We start from the raw sequence: 25617 nt of genomic DNA, 5'->3' as shown, positions 1-25617 counted from the left end.
CTCTCATTGCGTTGTTAATATATCCGCTTGTTCATTCGGTGAAACTCGCTTGCAATTTATAATTAGCTCTTTGTAACGCGTAAGCAAACTTTATTATTGTTAAAATTCCAAAATCACTCCCAGTAGCGAACTATTTGCGGAGAAAAAACAGTCGCCGTTGATGTACGGCAAAACTTTGCGTCGTTTATCACATTTTTCGCCAGGGCACTCTCTCTTCCCACCTGCAAATTAATCAAATTGCGCGCCCGGCCGCACACATACGCGCACGCTCTCCCATATGCGAACGTGCACAAACACAAATAGGAATAGCGATTCGGCTAAAAATCAGCGGCTGGAGGCGAGAACGAATTCCATCCGTTCATTTTGCAGTGTGCATAGCGCTCGTGAATTAATCAGACAGCCGCAGGTGGGTTGCAACAAACAAGGCTGATATTGAATGACGGGCGCACGTTTCGCCAGACTGCTCGCGCACAAAGCGACGGATATGCCGCCATCGAAAGAGCAGATATACGGATATCTTTTGTACATGTGTGCGTGACTGCTGATGCAATTACGCTCCAGGGTGTTATTTAACAATTCAGATATGCGAAAATGCGTTGTACCTTTTGCCTCGCAACTGCCAGCAACTTTCCAAGTTAACTCCGATGGCGGCTTGATTTAGCCCAAGAAAGTTTTACAGCAGAGAAATAGAAAAGGCACGAGTCTGCTGCTGCTGCTAAGTCGCGTGAATTTTGTTGAAAAACTTTGCTTCTTCACTTGGGAATTAAGTGAAAGAAATTATACGTGCTTTAGAAAAATCTAACACTGAATTTCAAATTTATGCAGTTCTAGGGTCAGTATATTTTCTTTGAGTCAACCTGATTAGTTTAAACTGCAAGCATAAATTATAATTTCAAATTATTATTGTAGAGGAAAGAAAGTGCGAGCAATAAATCTTACAGAGCACTTAGGGTAACGATCATTTGATGCAGTAAGAAATTCTCCGGAGACGCCGACGCCTACTTCACTTACATTTGCCGTAAAACCCTTCTAATACCCCTTAGTCAGCCCTGAAGCTCAAGAAGCACGAAACGATCCATGTCTAACGACGCGGTCATTATCCATTTTACTACATTTCTAAAAAAAGGAAAAGGTGTGAAGTAAGTGATTCGGCTGGTTTCAATTTGAGTAAAGGAACGGATATAAAAGGAGAAATTTCACGTTTGTCGAGTCAAGTACTGGGAACGACACTCATTTTATTGTAGGCTCGCTTATCTGGCCTGCAGAAAATGAGAGCGTGCGCAATAATTAATCCCTTTTGGGAGCGTCAGCCGCACGGTGGCGTGGAAACTTACTCCAAGCGGCACTCTCGCCCCTTCGCACCCCCTTAACGGCCGGGGGATGATGGGTTTGTGCCGGAATTGTGCAAATATTAATTGGGTGGAAAGTTGCGTGTGCATATTTGCTCTTGAGCCCGTCACGCCAGTGGAAAAATGCGCTCGTGATTTACGAGCCGCCGCCAGAGCGTGTGTTGCTGCAAAAGCGCGTAAGTGCTACACGGAAATTTATCGCCAAACTCACTTCGCGTGGCGCCTCAAGAACCTCACTGCGGCCATGTAGCAACATTGAAAAATACAGGATTAAAATGGAAACAAAAATTCATAGAATACTGGTACATATCAAATCATGGAAATTATTTAAGTGTCGTCTAATTCTCTTTGTTATTTATCAACATAAGTGTCGGCTGAATACTGTTGCCGTAGCCGCACTTCTTGACAAGTAAAAATTAAGAACAATATCAAATACAGTTTTTTCCTATTAAATATTAATTATTTAAAAAACTTATTGTTTAGGAACAACATCAAATTGGGGTATTTTTCAACTTAAACTCATGAAATGTTTCCTTGTCAGGAAATAGGGCTACAAACAATTGTCAAGAAATAGATAGCCTACTTTCTAACTACGTGGGAAATTTCTGTGATTTGATTTAGACCTATGATATAACCATCCTCAATCGCTGACGTTACAGAATGATGCTGTAACCATACCATCTTTTTAACATTGGTGAAATTTCAAGCAATTGCCTTGAAAAAACATGTTTGTGAAAATGGCCGGATCAAGTCACTGTTCCAAGTGCATTTCCTCAGCATAAAGAGAGCCAAACGAAGAATAAAACTTGTTTCCTTAACGAATGTAAGAAATTCAGAGCAGAGAGCGAAAAAGGTTTCTGGACTCGGTCCAAAGACTGTGTTTCCTATCAGGGAAACGAGCACCTTTTTACTGCACACGCTGCTATTCTGCGGGACACGACACGATCGCGCTTTTTTGCCAAAAATTATTTTCCCGTGACGCAGATTGATAATTTATGGCCGAGAGAAAATTGAAAAAGCTGCTGCTTGCCTCGCCTTGGACGCCGACCAACCGATTTCCGCTTAATTAGACTCACCCGCCGTTTTTCCGATGTGTTGCGCATGCTTTTTTCACTTTCCACCCCTTTCGAATCGACGTTTTCGCGTGCGAGATGAAAATAATTGAGGCGGACTCGATCGCTAATGAGCGGCTTTTGTTTCTAATTAAATCGGCCGCGCGATGATGTTCGTGCACGCTTCGCCAAGCAGCGATTTATTACTGCTGGCAGAATGTCTGATTTGCTCCAAGAGGGGGAAAAAGAGATGGACGACTCAAATCAACGAAGGAATTTAACGCTAATTAAAAATAATTGTAAACAGCAGCAATACTGGTCTGCATATTTATTCGGTTTGCTAGCTTTTGTGGAAAAGCGAGAGCAGCAATTTGCTCGGTTAGGTGCGTGCTGGTCAAAGACAGCCCGAGGGTAAACGTGTGCACTCAAAATTCGGGTTAATCCGAGATAGTCCTCGAATCTGCATGAGTCGCACGACGGGAAATAATTAAGTTTTGATATATCTGCGCTGGCTGCCCGTTTGCCGCTGTTGCCTTATTAAACGTAATACGAAAGTTCAAAAGGTCGGCTGGCTGGCTGGCTGGCAGAGTGTGTGCTTGCTCAGGCTGGCCCGCCAGCCAGCCGACTTCAACGCAAATGTCAAACTAATTTCATTAGGCCACACATACCGCACTAGTTTCGGGACCGAAAACTTTGCTGCCACCGAAAAAGCAAGCAGTAGCAGCAGCTACGTTTCTTGCCGTCCGTTTTGTCGGGCAGCAGGTCGGCGCAAAATTTAGAATTTAGTTAGAATGGCCACTCATTACTTGTGGTTGCGCCTGCACCCCCCATATAACGGCTCTGGTTTCCTCAAGCGCGGGAAATGAGTTGCCGGGCGAAAATAAACACGCAGACTTAGCTCTCTCTCTCTCTCTCTCTCTCTCTCTCTCTCTCTCTCTCTCTCTCTCTCTCTCTCTCTCTCTCTCGCTCTGTTTTTCCCCATTTTTATTTCCTCCCTTTATACATATAATATCTGCTGTAAACAAGTTGCAGAGGAATACTCTATTTATTTGCATTGCAGAGCCGAGAGAAGGAATTGTTGGTGTAGTTTTTTTGCACTGCTGGTTGGCGGAAAAATAAACAAGGAAGGTTCTTTGTTGAATCTCCCTTGCACTAATTAGGTAAAACGGTTAATTTTTCTGATTTTCTCTACAGTTTAGAGTAGAATTCCACAACACCTGCGAGTTTTGGAGCAGGGAGCGCGAGAAGAGAAGCACGAAAAGTTTTTAGCTCAGAGAACAAGAGGAGTCTTCCGTCGAGTTCGCTCCTGCAAAGAACAATGAAAAATCGAGACTTGTAACTTTGGCGACATAACTCATTCTTCTTCTAATGAAGTGTGTTAATGGATAAAATTTTTGCCTAATTAAGCAACTTCTGTCTTTCACAGTTGTTTTGACCTGTTTCATTGCTATGGCTTCAGAATGGTGTCATAATAATCAAAATTTATAGTATAAAAATAGCATCCTCATAAAATAAACAATATTTCCTTAACATGCTTAATTACTTAAATTATAACTTACATAATCGCCGTACCGTTTTAAATATATAATCAATTGATGTTATTTTGCTTATATTCACATTTTCGGAATTGGCTGGACTTCCAAAGATTACAAATAAATATTCTTCTTTAAAAAAAAATATATAGCATGTTTTGTAGACAATGAAGATGTTAAATAGCTGCAGATACGAAAGAATTTGACTTGAAATATAATTCAATTGCAAAATTAACAAAATAAAAAAAAAACATATTGCTATAACCACCCTGAAGCATTCCGTTTAAAATGATGAACAGCCACTCGTGACAGTCCTGACTGGTCACCCAAAGCCCGCTGGCATTGAAACAATTTTTACAAACGCGCACGTTGAACTAATAGTAACCTGTCAATACACGTTTTCGGGCGTCGAATTTCGCTAGCAGAGATTGATGTGCTGGTGCTTTTGTTGCAGGTTTCGTGGGTGCGGCATCGCGACATCCACCTGCTGACCGTGGGTCGGTACACATACACAAGCGACCAGCGCTTCCGGGCCATCCATCACCCGCACTCGGACGAATGGACGCTGCAGATCAAATACCCACAGCACCGCGACTCGGGCATCTACGAGTGCCAAATCAGCACCACGCCGCACATGAGCCACTTCATTCATCTCAATGTCGTGGGTGAGTACTCCTCCATCAATCGTCTCGCGTGCGCCCCTGCGCCGCTCGTTTCGCATTCCAACATCGTCCGACCCGCCAAATCCTGCCAATAAAATGCAAACGCCGCACTCTACCACCTCTGCCGCATTCCCCCCGTGGTGAGGAATTGCGCTTTTTTCGTTTCATGTGAATACCCAAGCACTACTTTGCCTTACCCACTTGCGCAACATGCTTGCGGCGCCGAATAAAAACAGTAGCAGAATGTGGGTCGGCTTTGCGGGTTACAAATGTTCAAGATTCGCCTATATGTAGACATAGTGTTCTAGACGATCGACTGTCTATGCTGATTGTGACTTCCCGATTGTTATGGGGCCATCAAATGAGCGTGAATCATACAATTTCAGTCCGTAAATCTGCTTAATCTGTCATGTCCTTACACAATTGGTATTTTCCGGCTCACAAATATATTTTAGCCGTTTTCAATATTCAACACAATCTTGGAATTTTTGCGCTCTTTGTTCCAAATTTAATTGGTCATCGGTTGAAATATTTCAATTTAATAATAGATGAAAAAATTGTTTTATACAATCTCCATTTTATGAGCGCTATTTAATTTTCAGCCTCATATTCAACACACTATGTTCTCCTTAAAAATTAAATAATCTCAAGACAATTACAAATGCAAAATATTTTTACATACAAACTTCCATTAAAAGGCTCTGTAAATTACTCCGTAAATTTGGTATTAAAATACCATTTGAAACCAGATAAATTAGTTGAAACTTCCATCTTAATATAAAATCTAGAAAAAAATTATAAATTTTTTGAACAATATTCCAGCACGCACTGGAAAGATCAAATTTTCCCCTTCAATTTGTACTATAAATAATAAATGATTTGTAAAATTTGCTTTTGATAACCAACCATTTTGCCTAACACCGTCTTAAGTTCAAAGTCCTATTATTTCCCGTTCTAACTTTTGCAAAAGGCAAATTGAAACGGTTTACATTTGAGACCCGTGTCACCCCACCTTTGGTATTTCCGCGCCATGAAATGGCTGCTCGGTTCGCGTTCAATTTGAATAAGCCCGAAATTATTCTCGAGCGCACGTAGGGCTAGCAATGATTTAGTCGGTGGCAAGCCAGAAGCACACGAGAATAATAAAGCAGCGCGAGATATGCAAATTCGGTACCTAGCACCTCTTTAATTCTCACGTCCGTCGGATTTGTGGCAACCCGGAATGAGTGAGTTCGGGAATTTAACGGTCACAAAAATTAACAGGCGAGAGTGCTGGGTAATTACTCGGGAATTTAAATCGACCGCTCGCGTGCCGACATCACGTCCATTTTATGCCGGATAATTTCTGCAGTACATTTAACTCTTCGACTTTTCAACGGAGATTTTGTGCTTTCTTAAATTAGTATTTCTGCGTCATGATAAACCCTCGTGGCGTTGCCTTTTACTGAGTGGGTCCATTTGGACTTTGCGGTTAAAAGGGACGACTTTTGGAAAGGGAAGAAGTTAGAAAGCCGCCCTGCAGGCACGCGGGGTCGAATTTGATGAAAAAGCAGTTAAAAGAGGAATTAGCGTGGTGCTCACAGCGGTGCAGGCTCATTAATTTGCTACGAGCGTGAATAAACAAGCTGTATTAATTAATCCTCTCTCGCGTGAGACGACCTACACCATGCAAGATATAACCTGTCAATATATGTCTGTATGTAAATGAGGAGTAGGGGACAAGCGTATAAATAAAGCGCGCCTGCTCAGGAAGCTATCATTCTGATTCTGAGTTTGCTACCTGGCCGCTCTAGTTAGCCGGCCAGAGCAGGAGCGATACAGCTCAGCTAGTTAGAGTTTTATTCCTAGATCCCAAACCCTAACTCGCTATCGGCAAGGGAGAAACCGGCCTGCGGTTTCCCCTGTACAGCCCGGCTGTTCGTCATACCGTTCTTCCGGTTGACGCCGATTGCGAGTGAAGTCCCTTTCTAAATTCGCGCGACCGGTCGGCTATTCCCTAGTCGTCGTCGGAGTGCTCGTCACGTTAACTTTAATTTAGTATTTTGAACCTAGATTCCCCTAGACTAACCGGTAGGCCGCTTCAGTGGGGGCTCGGCCTATTAAAAATACTTAATAAAAGTTGACTCCCGACCCGATTTAAGATCTATCAAGAACCTAAGTTAGGAACACCTTGCGCTAGATCGGTTTATCTTTATTTCACATAGAGTTAGGCAAAAATTAAAATCGGAACTCGCGTTAAAGTTAGAGACTCACTACAATCACCATGTTTAGCTCCAAAGATTTAGGTGATATTTTCCATCAACCTAATCCAGAATCACAAACTCTTGAGAAAGAAATAGCAGAAGAACTGCAAAACTCCACTATCGTCAAAACTCATGTTCCCAGCCTTCGCGGAATGTGCGAGAACGTGTTGATGACGGACGCGCTGTCCGAAGCAGACCCAAATGAACTAATCGGTCAGCTCATTCGGCATTTCGACCGGAATAGATCCCAGCAAAAAGGCACTGCTGCGTACGCGATCCAGCATTTTAATCACGCGAGAGCCAAGTCCAAAATCGCGGAAAGAAGAACAGGATTAATTGCGAAACAGCTCGAAATGATGAATAAATCGTTCTACACAGCCCCATCTCATCATGATCGGATCACAGAAAATAACGCGAAGTTAGTAGACATCGAGAATTTTGACGAGTCCAGAGAAGTTCAATTTGTAGCAAACAAATCGGCACCGCCGAATCCCTCAAGCAGTTTGCACCGCGAAAGCGAAGACGCTGATGCAAGTCGTAATGATATGCACAGACGTACATATGAGACAAGGGAAAAATCATTTTACCCTCCGTCAGGGCAACTCGGATACCCATTACCGTCCGAAAGTCCCCAGAATTTGTTCGGCAGAAATTCATTCAGCCCTCAGACCGCTAATTATTTAGCAGCAAATTCTAAATTCAAACGCGCCAGCAATTCAACAAGAAATGCCGGTGACGAAAACATTCCTGACCTACCCAACACCCAAAACACCATGACCACACTCAACAATTCATTTATGAATGCAGGACAAAATTCCACGCTGCATTCTGCTCCAAATTACACAAATTCCACATTGCATTTTCCCGTACACAACTCAAATTCCTTGTTCGGATCGTATGGCATGCGCCAGCCGCAAACAAATCCTACAAATGATAGGAATGTGCAAGGCCAGCTGCACAATGACCCAATTTCACACATTACTCAAGCTTTCCTCCACGCCATGCAAATGACGCAAAAAAACAGCAGCAATCGCGATGAATCAAATAAAATCCACAAAATCAGGATTCCCCAGTATAAAGGCAAACAAGACTCAAAAACCCCTCTGGAATATTTGAAATTAATTTCAAACCAGGCAAAGACGTACCAAGTAGACGAGTTGCAATTGATTCATATCAAGATGCCAGCATGCTTGGAGGGCGATGCGAGTTACTGGTATGATTGCGTGGGAAAAAATTGCGCGACTTTGCAAGAATTCAAAAACTTGTTTATGACTGAATTTGCAGCAGTTGATTACCTCCGCAGTTTGAAACGCGAATTAGAGCGCCGGACCCAGCATGTTAATGAACCACTCACGACTTATATACACAAGATCAAGGCGTATTACGATATCATCGACAAAAATGCCGACGACAGCGAGATCATTCAGCGGGTACTTGACCAAATGAATCCTCAATATTTTCCGTTCATGCAGAAACACAATTTCAGCACGTTAATGGATTTATTGGAGGAAGCCGCGCGCGCTCAGAGTTTCATGTACAAAACAAAAACGTATATCCCACCGCCTTCTGCCGCTGAGAGTGTCGAGACATCTTTAGCGTATACCGGACGCCCTGTTGACAATACCCTTGCGCCGCAAGAGATTCCGCTCGAGACGCTGAATCCGCAGCTCTCACGTTCACGATCGCGCCGCGAAAAAAGACATGAGAAGAGAGGCAATTCGCGAACAAGTTCCTATTCACGCGAACGTTCCTACTCTCGTGATAATTCGCGCCATAGGTCGAGTGAGCGGAACGCGCATTTCAACAAAAACCATGACAGGCGCCGAGATACGCAAAGATCTTATTCACGCGGATCACGTGACCACTCTGCTAACAGAAGCGACAGTCGTAGCGACTATCGCCATTCATCTGGCGATAGGAAAGACAAATACGCGAATAAGTACAAAAGAGACTATTCCGATTCCAGCAAGCAAAAACCGAAATATGACAACAAAACCAACAGCTCAAGCCGCGAGCACAGCCGCGAGAAAAAACGAGACTTAACTCCACACAACAAAAAGTCGGGAAACTAAAAAAGAAACCTGTGACTCAGGCCTCGGAGAGGCACAGGCGACAAAAAACGAAGGAGAAAAACCTGAAAGCAATGCTTGACCAGTCAGTTCCACAAATTAAGAAAATGAAAAACACAAACAGCGTCAATTACGATCGCCCGTATATTCCTTTAACCATTTTCGGACGCCATTACAAAGGTTTAGTCGACAGTGGCAGCGACGTTACTTTGATTGGAGACAAACTATTTCAAACTATTAGAGAAAGGAAGCCAAAAATTCGCTATGCAGCAAAAACAATTAGCACGTTGGGTGGAAAAACAATCGTAGAAGCATTAGTAGAATTGAAAATTGAGTGGAAAGCAGGAAAAGTCACAATTCCTAGTTACGTTCTCAAAGACAACGGAAATTCCATACTATTAGGCAGAAATTTCATGCGAGCAGCAAAAATCGGATTGACAGCAAATGGTTATTTTCACGCTAGCCAGCCAGGAAAAGTTTTCAGATTTACGCGCAAACGCGAAGCGGACTTGAAATTGTTCCACGCGAAAGTAGACGAGCAGCGAATTTTGCGTGAGCTGCTGAAGGAGAAAATTGAAAACGACCAGAACGACCAATTCCTCGTCATGCTTAAGAAATACAACAAATTCGGAATATTCAGCGAAAGCCCCGGATTAGCAAAAAACTTTGCGGTTAATGTGGAAATAAAAGATGCCCTTCCATTCAAAACATCTTTAAGACCATTGAATAAAGAGATGCGGACGATATTGGACGCTGAACTCGACAAAATGCTCGAACACGACGTTATCGAGGAAACTGATAATATTGTATTCGCTTCCCCTATTCATTTGGTTAAGAAGAAAACTCCACCTGGAGAGAAACAAAAATACCGCTTAGTAAGCGACATGCGTTTCCTAAACGGTAGGACTATTGCAAGGCCATATTTGAACGCTCAAAACCTCGACACCATATTTAGTCAAATCAAGGCGAAATATTACACAAAAATCGACTTGAGCGGTGCTTATTGGCAAATGCAAATAAAATCTGACGATCGAAAGTATTTTGGAATTAACACGCATCGCGGATTATTCCAATACAAACGAGCTCCGTTCGGATGGAACGCGTCAGGTTTCGAATTTCAGAGACTGATGGACAGAACATTAAAAGGATTGATTGGAGATTTTGTTGTCAATTTCTTTGACGACATTGTTATTTACAGCCATTCCTTTGAAGAACACGTATTGCACGTGGAAAAGGTTCTAAAACGCCTACACTCTGCAAATTTGACAATAAACCCTAAAAAGCTACAAGTAGCAGCGACAGAAATAGAATTGCTTGGACACAAAATTTCACAAGGAAAAATGATTCCTATGGAGGAAAAAATAAAAAGTATAAAAAATTACAAAGCTCCAGAAAACAAGAAAGAAGTCATGCAGTTACTAGGTTTAACCGGATTTCTTCGCCGTTTTGTTCCAAATTACCAGATCGTGGTAGCACCAATTACACAACTTCTCCGTAAAAATGCAAAGTTCAACTGGAGTAAAGCGCAGCAAAAAGCATTAGATCAAGTGATTCACCATTTGACGTCCGACCAGTGCGTATTACATTTGCCAGATATGAACAAAACATTTGAAATTTACGTGGACAGCTGCAAAAATGGAATTGGCGCGATACTGATGCAAGACGTTGACGGAGAAGGCCCAAGACCAATTTTCTACATCAGTAGACAGACAACAGATACTGAGAAAACCTTTTGTGTTTCTGAATTAGAAGCAGTCGGTTTAGTCTGGGCTATTTCTAAGTTCCAGGACTATATTCAGTATTCCCGTTTTGTCGTTTACTGTGATCATCAGGCAATAAAAAACCTTCTTCACCAAACAAACCCTTCCGGCCGTTTAAAACGGTACGCACTTTACTTAAGTGGTTTCAATTGCGAATTAAAATATCGCCCAGGTGACTCAATGGGAGCACCAGATGCACTTTCGCGAAATGCTATTTACACAATCGACGATTTCAAAAAGCCGAACACAGCACGCGATTGCACGATCCCTCTGGACGAGATCAAACAAGATGGACAAATTACGTTCAACGATGAAAATTGCCCAACTGCAAAACACAATTGCAATAGATGCGAAGACAAACCAGTCAAGCTTGTGCACTCAAAAGGACCACGAAAAAAGAAAAATAAAGTTGCTGAAAAGGAGAAGAAAATTGAACCAAGCAAGAAGAAAAAATTGCCAAAAGCAAGATATTCAAGCAAATTAGTAAACCCATCACCACAAGAACTGAAAATGGGAAACAGACTAAAAGTTTTGATTGCGCAACTCCAGGATCTACCAGATTTCCCAACCAATGACGAGCAGTGGAAAATTGAGCAAGACAAAGACACAGAAATTGTGGCACTGAAACAAGCAGTTCAATCAGGCCATAAACCGAAATACGGTTTAATAAATGATGTGTTGCACTATACTGCCAAAAACAAACACTTAATTGTTTTGCCAGCGCACTTGAGACCTGCCGTATTAAAATATTGCCATTCTGATGTGTTGTCAGGCCATCCAGGCAAATTTATAACACAAAAGAAAGTTGCAAATTATTTTATTTGGCGCAACATGAATAACGACATCAACGAGTTTGTCGCAGGATGCGAAATCTGTCAACGAGTTAAGTCAAAGAACCAAACAAAATTTGGCTTATATAACAGAAAACTCGAATCTCACGTCGGAAATTTACTTAGCGTAGATGCTATCGGACCTTTGCCGCGCAGTTCAAGTGGAAATGTACATGCCATTGTTTTTACTGACGTATTCAGTGGCTATACAAAAATTTTCCCAACTCGCACGTTGACCAGTAAAGTTGTAGTCGATCGTTTAGTGTCGTACTGTACCACTTTCGGAATACCAGAACGAATACTCTCAGACAATGCTTCCCAATTTGTATCAAAATTGTGGAAAGACACTTGCAAACGTTTAGGTATTGAGTGCACAGTGATCAACCCATACAGGCCATGCGAAAATAGAACTGAACGCACAAATAAAGAGTTAAAAAAGAAGATTCGGTGTTACGCACAAAGCAATAACAAATTGTGGGACGTTAATTTGGACGCGATCGCCTTTAGTATAAATTCCGCGGTGTCTTCCAAAACAAAATTTACACCGAATATGCTAATGTTAGCGCGCGAACTTCACCACCCACAAATGCCACGCGAACCAGCTGACGAGATTGAATATCACGAGTACGCCAATGAGTTGATTAAACGATTAAAGACAGCAAACGAAATCGCACTTGAAAACTCAGCAACTGCACAAGAGAGATACAGGACCCGTTATAATAGAACAAGACAAGACCACCCATTTGACGTCGGAAAATTAGTCCTGCGCGAAACAAATACTCTTTCCAATAAAGAGAAAAATATTGCCGCTTCTCTCGCGCCAAAGTACGAAGGGCCGTATCGTATCAAAGAGATGGTAGGAAAAAACTCATTCCTACTAGAGACACTAGATGGACGGCAAGTAGGCAAACGACACGCAGACCAGCTCAAATTATTCACATCTTCACCACCCTGGACGTATTAAATACAAAAACCAATAAAAACCTTAAACTTAAATATACCTCCAACATAACCATAGTCACACAAATAAACATCAAATTAAATTAAATAAAATTAAAACCAACCCACAAATAAAATGACTCGTCTGTATTAAATATTGATTACCAAACCGCTATTTCCGACTGTTGAATTAAACCTAAAAGTATAAAGTGTGCCTGCTGCTCAACGCCGCAACCATTCAGACCGACATACGGTCTACAACCTTTAAGACCGACATCCGGTCTTAACCCTCAATATACCAAAATTTGGTTTATTAGGAGGCCTTTTTGGTTTAGTCAAAACTAACCGCAATTCGGTTAGTTGACTAATAAATCATGCCAATTTTAAAATGCTATTTTCATGACTTAAATAAAAATGTATGAAACTTTTATAATTTGTGTGTATAACAAAAATTCATTATTATTTGATTGTATGTAAATAAAGAAAATTAACATTACTGTTCATATTCAGAAAAATCATGTTACAAGTCAAAATTTCATTCATGCCCTTGTTGTAAAACGACTTAATAGTTAAAAATTGTTTGTTACATTGATTATCCACAATATTGTACACAAGCCAATTTTCTTTTTGCGCCCCCGGATATGAGACGACCTACACCATGCAAGATATAACCTGTCAATATATGTCTGTATGTAAATGAGGAGTAGGGGACAAGCGTATAAATAAAGCGCGCCTGCTCAGGAAGCTATCATTCTGATTCTGAGTTTGCTACCTGGCCGCTCTAGTTAGCCGGCCAGAGCAGGAGCGATACAGCTCAGCTAGTTAGAGTTTTATTCCTAGATCCCAAACCCTAACTCGCTATCGGCAAGGGAGAAACCGGCCTGCGGTTTCCCCTGTACAGCCCGGCTGTTCGTCATACCGTTCTTCCGGTTGACGCCGATTGCGAGTGAAGTCCCTTTCTAAATTCGCGCGACCGGTCGGCTATTCCCTAGTCGTCGTCGGAGTGCTCGTCACGTTAACTTTAATTTAGTATTTTGAACCTAGATTCCCCTAGACTAACCGGTAGGCCGCTTCACGCGTCCGGCCGCACCTTCACCGCACATGGAATGTTTGTATATATGCATTTGTGTATTAACGCGTGAGCATGAGTGAGCGAGCGAGTGTGTCAATAAAATATGTTTGCAAAAATAAGCCGGGAAAAACTAAATCGCTGAAAGCTCCGCGCGTAGCAATTTGTTTATTAATTCGTGGCAAGCCAAATCCCCGTGTTTTCCAACAGGAATAAGCGCTCACAAAAAAAGCGGCAAATGGTAATCTTGCAAATGAATTTCAGCGGGAATTAATCGACGCTGAAAGAGAAAGTGCTTAGTTCTCGGGGGGTGCCAATTGTTTCTCTTCTCGTGCGAACTGACGCAAGTGTCGAAGGAGGCCTGGGCACGGGCGGAGATGAAAAAGACACTTGACACTCTTCTTTTTCTCATTTGCATGACGGCAGCTTATTTATCGCTGCCTGGCGAGACGCGTGCAACACAATTCGCTGTCTCTTAAGCAGATTATACCAGGATGCCTTTCACCCCCAATTTGCGGTAAAACGCGTCTTCCCGCCGCCGCCTCCACTGCGCGCACCGACTGGCGCGTCTTTTTGACCCGGGCTTCTTACTCATTATTAATGGCACTCGTCGCAGAATGAGAGACGTGCCGACGCCAGCCGAGAAACAAGTCGTGTTTACAGCGTTAATTAGCATTTTGCGAGCGGATGACTAAGTTGCTTTCGCACTCAGCCACTCGCTCTCAATCATTGTCTCGCGTGACTGTTCCACGCGTGTCCTCTGTCGTGTGTAAGTGATTACGTAAAACTCGTCAACGTCAAGTGGTCTTTTAGTTACAGCTTTTTTAGTTTTCATGGATAGTTTGCTTTTAAATTTAATTCTAGAACATATTTTTTGTCCTTAGCAGTGCAAAAGACAAACATTTGTGTTTTAGTCTGACTCGGTCTGACTAATTGTTTGTCTGTTCCCTCTCAGCAGTCAGAGGACACCGCCCAAACATTTTTCTCTAAAAGGGTTAAACACTCAAGCATATTTAAAAGATTTACTTCTCAAATAATAGCCATGACCTTCGTTGGTATCGTTATATCAATATTTTTACTTTTCATATAATATTCCTTCAATAGAGACCAGGTTTAAATTTTGGAACTTTCAATTATAATTGAACTGAATGTTGCCCATTTAAATCATTTTGTGATGAATTAAATGCAACTATCTTTGTGCTTTGCGAGATGTGTTCAATAATTGTACAGAACATACCTTCTCTTTTGGTGCCGACATAGGAGAAAAACGAATTACTCACCTATCCTAGGTTTTTTATTCGCCACAGATGGGCATCCTCCAACAAACATTATTTAATATGGAAATTTTCCAAGAGCTATTTTAAGAGAAAGTAGCTAGTAGAAAATTAACCATGCTAAATGATAAATTATAAAACACGTGGGCAGAGAATGTTCTTACATACAATTAATTTCACATAATTCTCTTGCAATGAATCAGTTTGATAGCTTTGAGTATTTCTGTACCGTCTTGAAAATCAGACGTCAAACCAGAATAATATCTATTTGGGACGATTCTTACGCAATTGACTGGATGTTTCCCTGTACAAAGAGCAATGGAGAGGGATTTGAGAAATTTGAATAATTGATTTCCATGCCGACTGTTTTGGCTGCCATGGCAATGCATTTGTCAATAGTTCTTCAAGAGGCTTTAGAGCCGTAGAGAGACTTGGCAAACTTTGCTTCACCTGACGTTCGCTAAATTGGAAGCAGGAGCAGCTCTCTCTCTCTCTCTCTCTCTCTCGCTGCGGGTACAGCCGGAGCGGAAATTAAAGCTGCTGTGAATATTCCTCGTGGCCCACCTGACAGCAATATCGGCCTCATTTAAATACAATAATAATGCCACCAGTGTGTACACACGCCCCGGCTGCTGCGGATGCTTCCTGGTCTTTCGGCAGGCGGGTTCCTTAATTGGCCGCAAGATTCAGCAAAGCCCCCATTTTCAATTAACACGGCTGATTGTGATGCAAATTATGAAGTTGGCTGCACAAATCTCGACGCGCAGGGCTGTAATCCGTGGGTTTCCGCTTTCGACCGTAATTGACGTCGATCCTCGGGGCAGCGCAGCCGACGTGATTATCCGTCAAACGCCAAAAAATGTCGCATGTCGTGAGCCAATCCATCAGACCGGAATATAATTTGGACGGACGGCAATTTGCCAGCAGTGCGACTTTGCCTCACTCGCACGTACCCAGAAAAAAATACATGCACACAACAAAGGCGTGCAGCGTTGATTTTCACTGGCTAATAAAAACGCTTCCACACGCGTTTGCTGCCAAACGCTGGCTTATTCGCTGAATTGTTTGCAAAACAACCCGAGAGCTGATTGCTTTTTTCTGTGCGAATTGAAATTTGCGAAATCGATGCTCTCGGGTCCTTGCGGAATTACGAATTACCCATTGAAAAATGGCTAGTTGAATTGCTGAAATTTTTTAAACAGAATAAAGACTTATGATTTTAAATAATTCAGCAAATTTTGCGGTTGGATTATACGTTGCATTTAACTAATCTTACTAAATCAAAAAATAAACTGATAAAATTCATTTTTGATTCTGTTGAATAGATATTTAACATTTTTTTATAAAAAAGCCTCTGAAAAAACTCTGCGGTGAAAATCGAATTTATTTTTCGTTCACCCGGCATTCTGCTTTTATGTACGCATATCTGTTTTGATAATTTTATTCGAGCTAGAATTTTCGGCCTGTACGCCTTCCGCAGCTGGGTTGCGTGCGAGTAAATTTTATGGAAGGCAAAAATTTCATTTGCAACCCATACAAGCTTTTATAATATTCTCACACTGCTTTAGCCCTGCGCAATGTTGTTGTTTAATTAGGCCAATTAATTTATTCCACGTATTCTAGTGGTCGCAACTTTTTATTATGCAGCATAATATACTCGTTTAAAGCCGTCGATTTGACAGAAAAAAATAGCTGAAATTCTATACTCGGATTGATTATTAAATGAAATTTATCATCATTTCGAGCAGCAAACTGCTGTTGTGAGTTGAGTGGACGTATATGAACTCTTTTGCGCGTTGCAAAATTAATTGGACAGCATTGAATTTTATCAGGACCAATATTTACGTTCAATTGAAATTTAAATATAATTATTGCAAAGCAAATATGATCCAATAAATTTGTCAACCATAAAAAAACTTATTTATGTTTCTTGAATCATAAATTTAATTGCAGCTATTTTTTAAGTTTGTATTCAATTCATTTTATATGTACGCTGGTGATGTATTTGCTGCGAAGTAATTTTCAATCACTGTGTATGATGGCTTTTAATTAATATCAACCAACTCTAAAGTGGATTTCTTGTTAATAATTATCGTAACACAAAACTGAATCTGAACACTCCTGTTTATTCATTTCATAATATCTGCATTAGTTTATTCGATATAATTACGCAAGACGTGAAGCAAATAAGTTATTAAAAACTTATTTCTCTGAAACATATGAACGTCAGCAACTAAAACTTTTTGGCGTTCTCATTCATGGTAACTCGTGATAATCATGCTCGACTCAGTTCAATTACAAGCACAATGAAAACTGCGGCAGCGATCGTTTTTGCCAAAAGAACATCAAAGCAGGGGTAAAGCGCTGTGGTGCGGTGTGTTCGTGCAATGAGAGGCAAACTAATTGGCTGTCTGGAGCACACACACACACACACATACACCACCCGCTGAATCGGCACTTTGGGTGGAAAAGGAAGAAACTCGGCACGTAGGCAGGTGTTCAGCCAATTTTCACCCGCGCGTAATAAAGTTAGGCTCTCCACTTTTTGCGCCGATTCGCGCTGCCAGCGAATTTAAAACAGAGGCGCTGGATTTTATGAACGTTGAATTTGTTTACGCACACACTTGCGCGCGAGAGCAAAAGTTTGCTAACGTGCGAAGCCGATTTCTTGAAAGTTGCGCGCGTCCAGGAGGACGAGACCATTAATTTTAATACGGATGCCATTATTTATTAAGCACACACAGGCGCCGGTGCGCGAACAACGTCAACCGCCTTTTGAAAAATAATGCCGCAGCCGGTGGGCGTCTTTTCCTCTCTATGCATTATTCAGATTAAGCGACTTTGTTGCCAGCGCGTAAAATCCAAAGTCAAGCAAAGTGTGTAAACCTCTTTGCGACGTGAATAGCTTGTACGATGGAATGAATTCTCGGGATACATGTTCAACTAGGAAGCTGTTTTCGAAATTTTGCATATTTCGTAAATGCTTAGTGTTTGATACGTGTTTAATTCTTGCCTCTTCTTGCACTCTGCAAAGTGAAAAGAAAGATTTGTTCACCCAAATTAAAATTTAACGATAAAAAAGCACACATTTCATCCAAAACCATCCACTCATGTAAGCCTTTGGCAACTTAAAATGACAACTCTCAACTTAACGCACGTGTTTGTTCACATGAAAATTGCACGTTATGGAAATAATTACCGGAGTGGCAGCAAAAAATCGTCAAGCATATCAGCGATTAATTAGCGCAAAATGCGAGCGTCGAGCTGCGTTGAAACTTTATTTCCGTGAAAAGCCATCAGCAGTTACAAAGGCAAATTATCGGAAAAGCAGCAAAGCGTTGGTCGGGACAAAAGTGGGAAAGTGCATTAAAACTATTGTGCCTGCCGAGTTTTAATTGAATTATATCTCATCATACAAGTGGATGACGTTAAACTCTCGCAAGCAGATTACAAATTGCTGGCTCACCTTGTTTACCGCGAAACAATTAATTATCCGCTGGCAGGCTTTGACTTCGCTACATTAGCAAATAATTAATTACGCCTTTCTTGCGACTGCCGAGAGGAAGAAGAAGAAAAAATATTACCGACGCGGTCTGCGATTGGCATGGCTGGGCTTTTTATTTTCGAGATTACGCACACGCCACTTGCAGAACGCCCTTCGCATGAGAAAAGCCGAAAGTTGGGATTGCCTTATTTATTTGAAAGTTTCTTACTAGTGTAAGAAACCTTCAACAGGCTTTCCGTGACATATGGTTCTTATAGAAAATTGCTTCTCATGAACATGTCTTAATTTGTCCCAGGTATTATTTGGTAATTTATAATTCATAAAACTAAAATTTGTTATTCTTCTATCGAAACCAATCGAAATTTAGATAAAGTTTTAGTGATTTTAGGAAATTACCGGGATGTAATGACGGCTTGACCATCAAAGAATAAAACCCTACATGAGTTTTCATTCAAACACGCCCAGAGTTGTCGGTTTAAAAAATATCCTATCATTTTATTTATTGAGGAAAGCTATCCTAGAGGTGATAACTAGAAATATACGAGCAGTTGAAATTCGAATCTGCATAAATGACACTCCAGGGAGCATTGCGGATCGACCATTCCATATGCAGAGTAAGATCGAAGAGGAGGATGGAGCTCGGAAATTTCCGACATAATTGTTATTTCAATGCCCGCAGCTGATTTCAGGTGGACGCATTATATATGTTTAATGCATGAAAATGAAGCAAGTTTCGCGAAACTTGAATCTCCTAGCACTTTTTACGGTTCTGCTGTTGCTGCCTTTTTCACGACCGTGTCGTAAAACGAAAGTGCAGCAGGCTGAATATTAACTTCATTTAGAAGCTAAACCCGAACGGTCTCTGACCAGCAGTGCTGAGGCGAGGCTCTCATTGCGCTGCGGCCGAGCAAAGCGAGCGAAAGATCGAAATCTGCATAAGAGTTGATGGGGTTGGAACGACGCAAAGTTTCTTCATTAAATAGTTTGACGTCTACTTTCACAAAAGACAAAGTTTTGGTGCAGTATAGAAAAATAATTAGGACGCCATGTGGCTCGCATCAAATTAGGCTAATACCAAACGCCGTTGTTGAATATATTATGGTGGGAATATTGTCGGTGGTATGTGGATTGCTAATTATGAGGAATTGGTTTACAATTTTTTAACTATGTTTAATTTCGCACCTCATCCAGGAGTAAGGATGCAGCTTAAAAATGCCAAGGTATATTCGAATTTCACTCCTTTCAGCACAACACATTTGGCTGATCGATAGCCGCGTGGCAAATGGTTGGGATCACAATAGCGCGCATTATTCGCGACCTCCGCACGTTCCGCGTCTCGTGCAACCCCTTTTTACGCCAACTGCTTGCTTTTTCTCCATCCGGCTGCCATTCTGCCAGCCTAATGAATGGCTTCAGTTGTTTGGGCTCTTTTTCATGCGTGCATGTGTGTGCGAGATAAAAATGCGCGCCAGCCAGGTCTCCGGATACACACTCACTCGGCGTCAGCGTCATATTGATCGGCCCTGTGACCCAGGGCTTCTCTCTCTCTCTCTCTCTCTCTCTCTCTTTCTCTCTCACACACACACACATTTCCCACCCAAAATGTATTCGTCTCCTTTCTTTCCTTCTCCTCTCTTCCGACAATATACCGTGACGCCCGTCATTAGTCGTCGCAATTTTCCGCCAGCAGGCCCTCTTTCAATAAAATTTCATTCGCGCCCTCGCACGTCGCGGAATTTCTTCGTATGCGCGCTTCAACTCTCTCAAAATCGTTGGGCCGATTATCTATGAGGGCAGTGAAAAATCGAGGCTCATCCATCAACATCGGAAGGAAAGTGTGTCAGGGAATTTTTGGCGTCACTGAAAGCTGCTTCTGAAAGAGCTCTTGCTACAAAGGCTGCATTATGATTTGTGCTTAGTGCGAAAGTAGAAAAATAAAAGCAAATCCAGATAATGTTCTTCTAGCATTTCTAAAAATCTGTTATTTTTGTAGGTATTGTACTTCATTTTTCCCTTCATATTGTTGTTTTTTGATTGATTAAAAGAAGTATGGTTTTTTAAATAAATCGTGAAAAATTGGCTACTGCCATAAAGGGCACAGACTAAGAACTAACCTTGAAAACTTGTCTGTTATCTTAGAATGTAATATATATTTTTAATATTAAATATGCTAATCTCCTATAATTATTAGAATATGACGGGAAATACACATTTCTATCCTTTTTTCACAAAGTTATATTAGCTCTATAATAGAAACCATGGAGAAATAAACAAACTGACTGAGAAAGCTGAAAAAATAAAGCATTTTGAGGAATAATTTATTCGATTTTTTTCTAGAGTTAATATAACGTGAATCTCCGATCACTTTGATAAAAACAAGATTCGATCTTCTCTCACTGCCCTCTAATTTATGCAACTTACGAAACAATCAATGATTCTTTCTCCTCAGGAGAGCGGAATTTCAAAGCAGGGGTGGATGGTTGGTTGAGGTGATGTGGTGCTGGAATCATCAGCGAAAAATTCCTTCGCGCGTCGCGCCGGAATAAATTTCTAATGTCATAATCCGCCGGCTGCGTGTACGCACACACTCAAACGCCTTCTTTTTCCGGCCGTTTCAGCGCTGAAGCAAAGATTTTTCCTTATTTTCAGCGTGAAAGACAGCGGACCGCGTAATCTCTGCTCTGCAAGAGCGCTTCTTCTTCTATTTTTCTGCTCTGCGCTCCTCGGCAAATCCTTGCAAATTGCTTTTTAATTTTATGCCAAAACTTCGCGCCCGCTCTGCAGCTGGCTGCGCGTGAAATGGGCCCCGCTCCCATTTATCACTCTCGGCCGAGACGGTGTTCGCGATTCGTTACTTTAATAGAAACTGCGCGCAAGTAGCGTAAAATCCAAATCAATAAAATGACGGCTTAATCCGATACGAGAAGGAGATAGTTTCTTTGAAGCAAATTCTGCGGTTTAATAATATCATCATTTAATGTTGACTGGCAATACTGCAGAACGGCGACAAATTACAGGCGAGGAAGAAGCGACAAAGCGAGAGCAATAATCTTTCATGGAAATCTGCAGACAAAAGATGGTAGGCAGATGATTGATAAGTCAGTCTCGTCTCGGGCGTGATTTATAATGCCACCACGCTCATTTTTTGCAAATCTCCTCAATATTGAATAATTCACAAGAATAATCGATCACCGAAGCAGCGGTTGATTGAAATTCTGCGCCAATATAATCCTGCAAAACACACGACGCAATTTCCGCCGCAACCGTTTTAAAACAAGCACGGAATAATATTGAAGTTTAGGCTGGATTATTAATTTTACAAGTGGCGAGAATCGTTTTTCCTTGCCTGCTCGTGGTCGGGGCTTGATTGATGGGGCGCAAATATGAAATATTCGGTGAGTGGTGTTCCGCTTGCCAGAGATCAATTAGCGGGTTGCCTAGCACCTGCTGGCATTTCCACCAATCTGTGTGTGCATGAGCGGCGGCGGTGGTGGCAAAAAAGCCCAGAGGAAAACTGCACGCTGTGTTTTTCCTTTGTAAGCGAAGACGAAGATGAAGGGCACCAGTCTGTCTTCCGCTTTTAATGGGCCTGCTCCGGCCGTGCCAACCACAAAGAGGGAAACCGGCCTGCGATGAAACAAAGAGAAATAATGGAGAGAGGTCCGCACGAATGACCTTTGCAGATTTTTTGCCGCTTCGCCCACGTTTTCGCAGCTGCAGCAAACAGTTATTTTGCTGTGTGTCCGCCCGACACTAATTCCTGTGAGCTGTACTTCCAACAGTAGCAGCGATTGAAGTGTGGCAAAAAAATGATTCTGACAAAATCTCTAGCTTTACTTGCAACTAAAATTATTTATTGCTAGGTTAAAGTAATGGTTATCATAGCTTTATTCAAATTTTTTTCTAATTTTTTTCTGAATTTACGCATCAAAAATGTATGCATCACTGATTAGAGTAAGCATCAAACGCATACAAAACCTCTGTGCGCCGCACTTAAAATGGTCAGAAACCGTTTTTAGGGCATATCTATTTTTATTACAAGCTGAAAAAAGATCTAAAAAGCAAATTGAAAATATGCAAAATATTGAACTGTGATTATTTACATAAAAAATATAATATTTGGTTTGGCTTCCTAGATAAGTACTTGCAAGATGGATGTTATAGGGGGAGAAAAAATTTCAGTTCAACGTAAAGATTAAATTGTTTTATATTTCTAATTCGAAATTTGCGAAAATGGAGAGTAATAACTTTTCCCCGTAGCTTGATCATGTCTCTCTTTTATATTTATTTTCTTTTTAGATTTAATGACCCTAATGACCCTTTTAACTTATGTAGTCAGTTGTTGGCATGAACAGAACTTGGGGAAAGTTTCAGGCTAAGATTCCCAAGTCTCATTAGTTCACATCAAAACTTGCCATATGACTTTTACCTCAGAGCTCAAAGCTCTTGTTGAAACGAACCCCCTATAAAATTTTTAATTCCCTGGAAAAGTGTTTTTTTTTCGCTGGAAGTTGCATTGAAAAAATAGCTATAAATTTATCTCTTTTTTCATTGAAATCCTGTCAAAAATTTGAAACAAATAACAGTAAACTATTAGCGATAATTATAATTTATGAGCATGTTTTAAACGGCTTGGAAATGAAAACAGCATTAATGCCCCCTTTTGTCTAAATTTTATTTTCATTGGCACCCTGCGCATCATGCCTCGATAAATACCAACTGGATGATGCCCATTGCCGAAATTGTGTCTGAACCCGTCGGAAACGAGCTTTTTGGTTTCAGCGGTTTTCGCCATGCAGCTGCCGCAAAACAAAACAGCAGCCTCAGTTTTATCAACAGGCCTCGACCGACACAAGATTTTCGCACCGCCTGGTCCATTTGGTGGGTGCGGTTGGCTACTCGAGCGTACTGGTCACCACCGAAAACTTTTAACTATTATTGCCGAAGCTCTCGAGTGCGGTGCGGAGAGGGAGTGAGAAGGCGGGCGCATGATGTGCTCTCGGGCCGTTTTGTCATTACACCCGTCAACGCGGCGCGAACATTTCTGAATTTGAATGCCGGCTAAAGAGGAATTTTGCAGGCTCGTTATAAAACTTTTTAGCGCTCGCGAGGGCAATAAAAATGCTGGCCGAGTTTATCTTCTTTTTTAGCGCCGGCCCCACTTGAGTGCCTTGCTTTTTCTGCACTCGCTCGCTCCCTCCACGAGGAGTTGCAGAGGCAGAGAAAAAAAATGAGCAGAAAAGTCGTGCCTGCGCTGCCTAAATCGCCTCCGCTAAGTGAGGACTGTTAAGTCTCAGTTATGTGCCGGCTGGATGGCTGGCTGGCGCGCGAGAGCAAATTAGTTCCATTCACATTCTACGCAAAATGCAAATTGCTTTCACGCAGTAACTATAACTCACGCCGTAATTATGAGCCTCTTTCTCTCACCACAGCTTCTTGTTGCTTGCGCGATTCGGCGGCTTGAGACGCTGAAATTATGGTGAACTTGATGGCGTTTATTCCTGTTTAAATTGCTTTCGAAAATCCTATTATTCGTTGTTTACGTTTCGACGGAATCCGCTTCAAAGGGATGATCCTAGAAAGTAATAATTCTAAGTTTGCTCAATGAAACTAATTCTAATTAAGGAAAAGCGCAGATGTGAGGTTTGAACAACAAATTATTTCCAACAATTCACTCTGGCACTTGACAAGTTAAAGACAGTTCAGTGAACTGGATCCAGCTGAACTCAACCTAATTCAGCACGTGCCAAGCATTAATTTAATTACTTATCTGTCACTTAATTCTATATAGAATTTTTTCTTTAAAAATTCTAGCTGCTATGACGCGTTCACCCTTGCTGTTGCAAAATATATTGCTCCCTATGTGTACACTCTGATCCGCTTATCAAAATTCAAAATTAATTGAATTTAGGGCTGCATAATCCCGTTTTACAGCCCAATTCGCCGGAAAATTACTGCGTCGGCAGCTTTAGGGGCAAAATTATCCGAGCGCGAACGAATCTTTCCTTGAGCAAATATTCATAATCGGCGACCCCCGATCGACCTTGCGCCGTGCTGCTGCTAAATTAAATTCTGCTCCGCGCAACCTGTTACTGAAATTTGCATGGAGCTAATAAATATTGATAAATCGCGTCTGGAGCAGTCGGGAACACGAGCGCGCGGGTGGAAAGAAAGGCTATATGCTATCAATATTCCTGCCGGGGACGGTGCCACAAATCATGGAAGTTAAAAAGCTCTCTCGACTTTTTTCATTCATGGCGTGCTGCTTCTTCGCGTTTACTGCCGCTGTGTGCGCATTATAAAAGTCTCGACGCACCTTTGACGAGCCGCCCCGAGGGCCAGACTCTGTCCACAGGAGTGCGTGATTTATGCACTGGGCAACTTGATCGATACGCGTCTACACCAGAGATTTTAAAAGTGATGAATTATTGCGCGCAAACAGTCCGCCGTCCCGCTGGCCAATTAATCTGCGAAGTTCGAATGCCAGACACAATCAATTTTTACAGCTTTTGGCACGAGCCTCCCGGCCGGGAGGCCTTGTTTCGCCGCCGCTTGCGTCTGCTGATGAACGCCAATATATCGTATTTGACTGCCTTCACGTTAATAATCTCAGAGTTTTAGTGTAAAGCAGTGTGGTATTGAACCAGACGGATCGACCATACTGACTCTCTGATGTGCAAAATACCTTTTAGCCTTGATTCTAATTTATTTTATTTTCATAGAGGTCGTGAAATCATGTTTTGCATTTAAGGCGACGCTTTCTTATTTTAAAATAAATATACTAATTTGATGTTTCATAACGCACTGTTTTATCAGGTTATTTAGGGATCAGAAAGGTAGAAATAATTAAGACTGATACATTATATGAAGTATATATTGTTGCTGCAATGTTGTACAGAAGAAATCTGATCGGACACTAATGGAATACCAGAAACCTTTGAATCGGATTCTATTTTTGAAATCATCTTTCTGCTGTTAACCAATAATGCAAGTTTACAATAAGTCAAACCTCCGACAATTATTGGCTCCCGACAAAAGGGAAGGCCCACGCTCTTAAACCATTAATTAAACATGTATAATATTGTAACGCGCGTGTCTAGGGAACTCGTGCTACGCGTTACTATCTGGCGCGGCTTGAAGAGCCGGCGCCCAGATCTAGCCTGTTCTGCTTTTGGGCTGCGGGAACTCACTCGTGGGAGTTCCCGCGATTAAACTGAATTTGGACTCTTTCGGCCGGTCTGCGGCACCCAGAGCCGGACACTCGCCTTGGTCGATCTCGTGGTCGACAGGCGGTGTCCTCGAACTCCGTCACTGTCAGACGGACAGTGCACAA

The 25617-nt window shown here is 41.7% G+C and overlaps 1 protein-coding gene across 2 annotated transcripts in view; it reads left to right on the top strand.

Moving 5' to 3' along the window:
• LOC135935437 (lachesin-like) overlaps nucleotides 1–25617 on the top strand; it is a 176396-nt gene that overhangs the window by 126920 nt on the left and 23859 nt on the right. For both annotated transcript variants that reach the window (XM_065477740.1, XM_065477739.1), the window contains exon 3: nucleotides 4388–4598. In XM_065477740.1, the coding sequence (XP_065333812.1) occupies nucleotides 4388–4598 (211 nt within the window). The remainder of the gene's footprint in view (nucleotides 1–4387; nucleotides 4599–25617) is intronic.

The sequence above is a fragment of the Cloeon dipterum genome, chromosome 2, assembly GCF_949628265.1.
Source record: "Cloeon dipterum chromosome 2, ieCloDipt1.1, whole genome shotgun sequence".
In the NCBI taxonomy this organism is placed as follows: domain Eukaryota; kingdom Metazoa; phylum Arthropoda; class Insecta; order Ephemeroptera; family Baetidae; genus Cloeon; species Cloeon dipterum.
The sequence above is the reverse complement of the archived record's forward strand: the minus strand, read 5'-3'. Positions and strand labels throughout refer to the sequence as shown.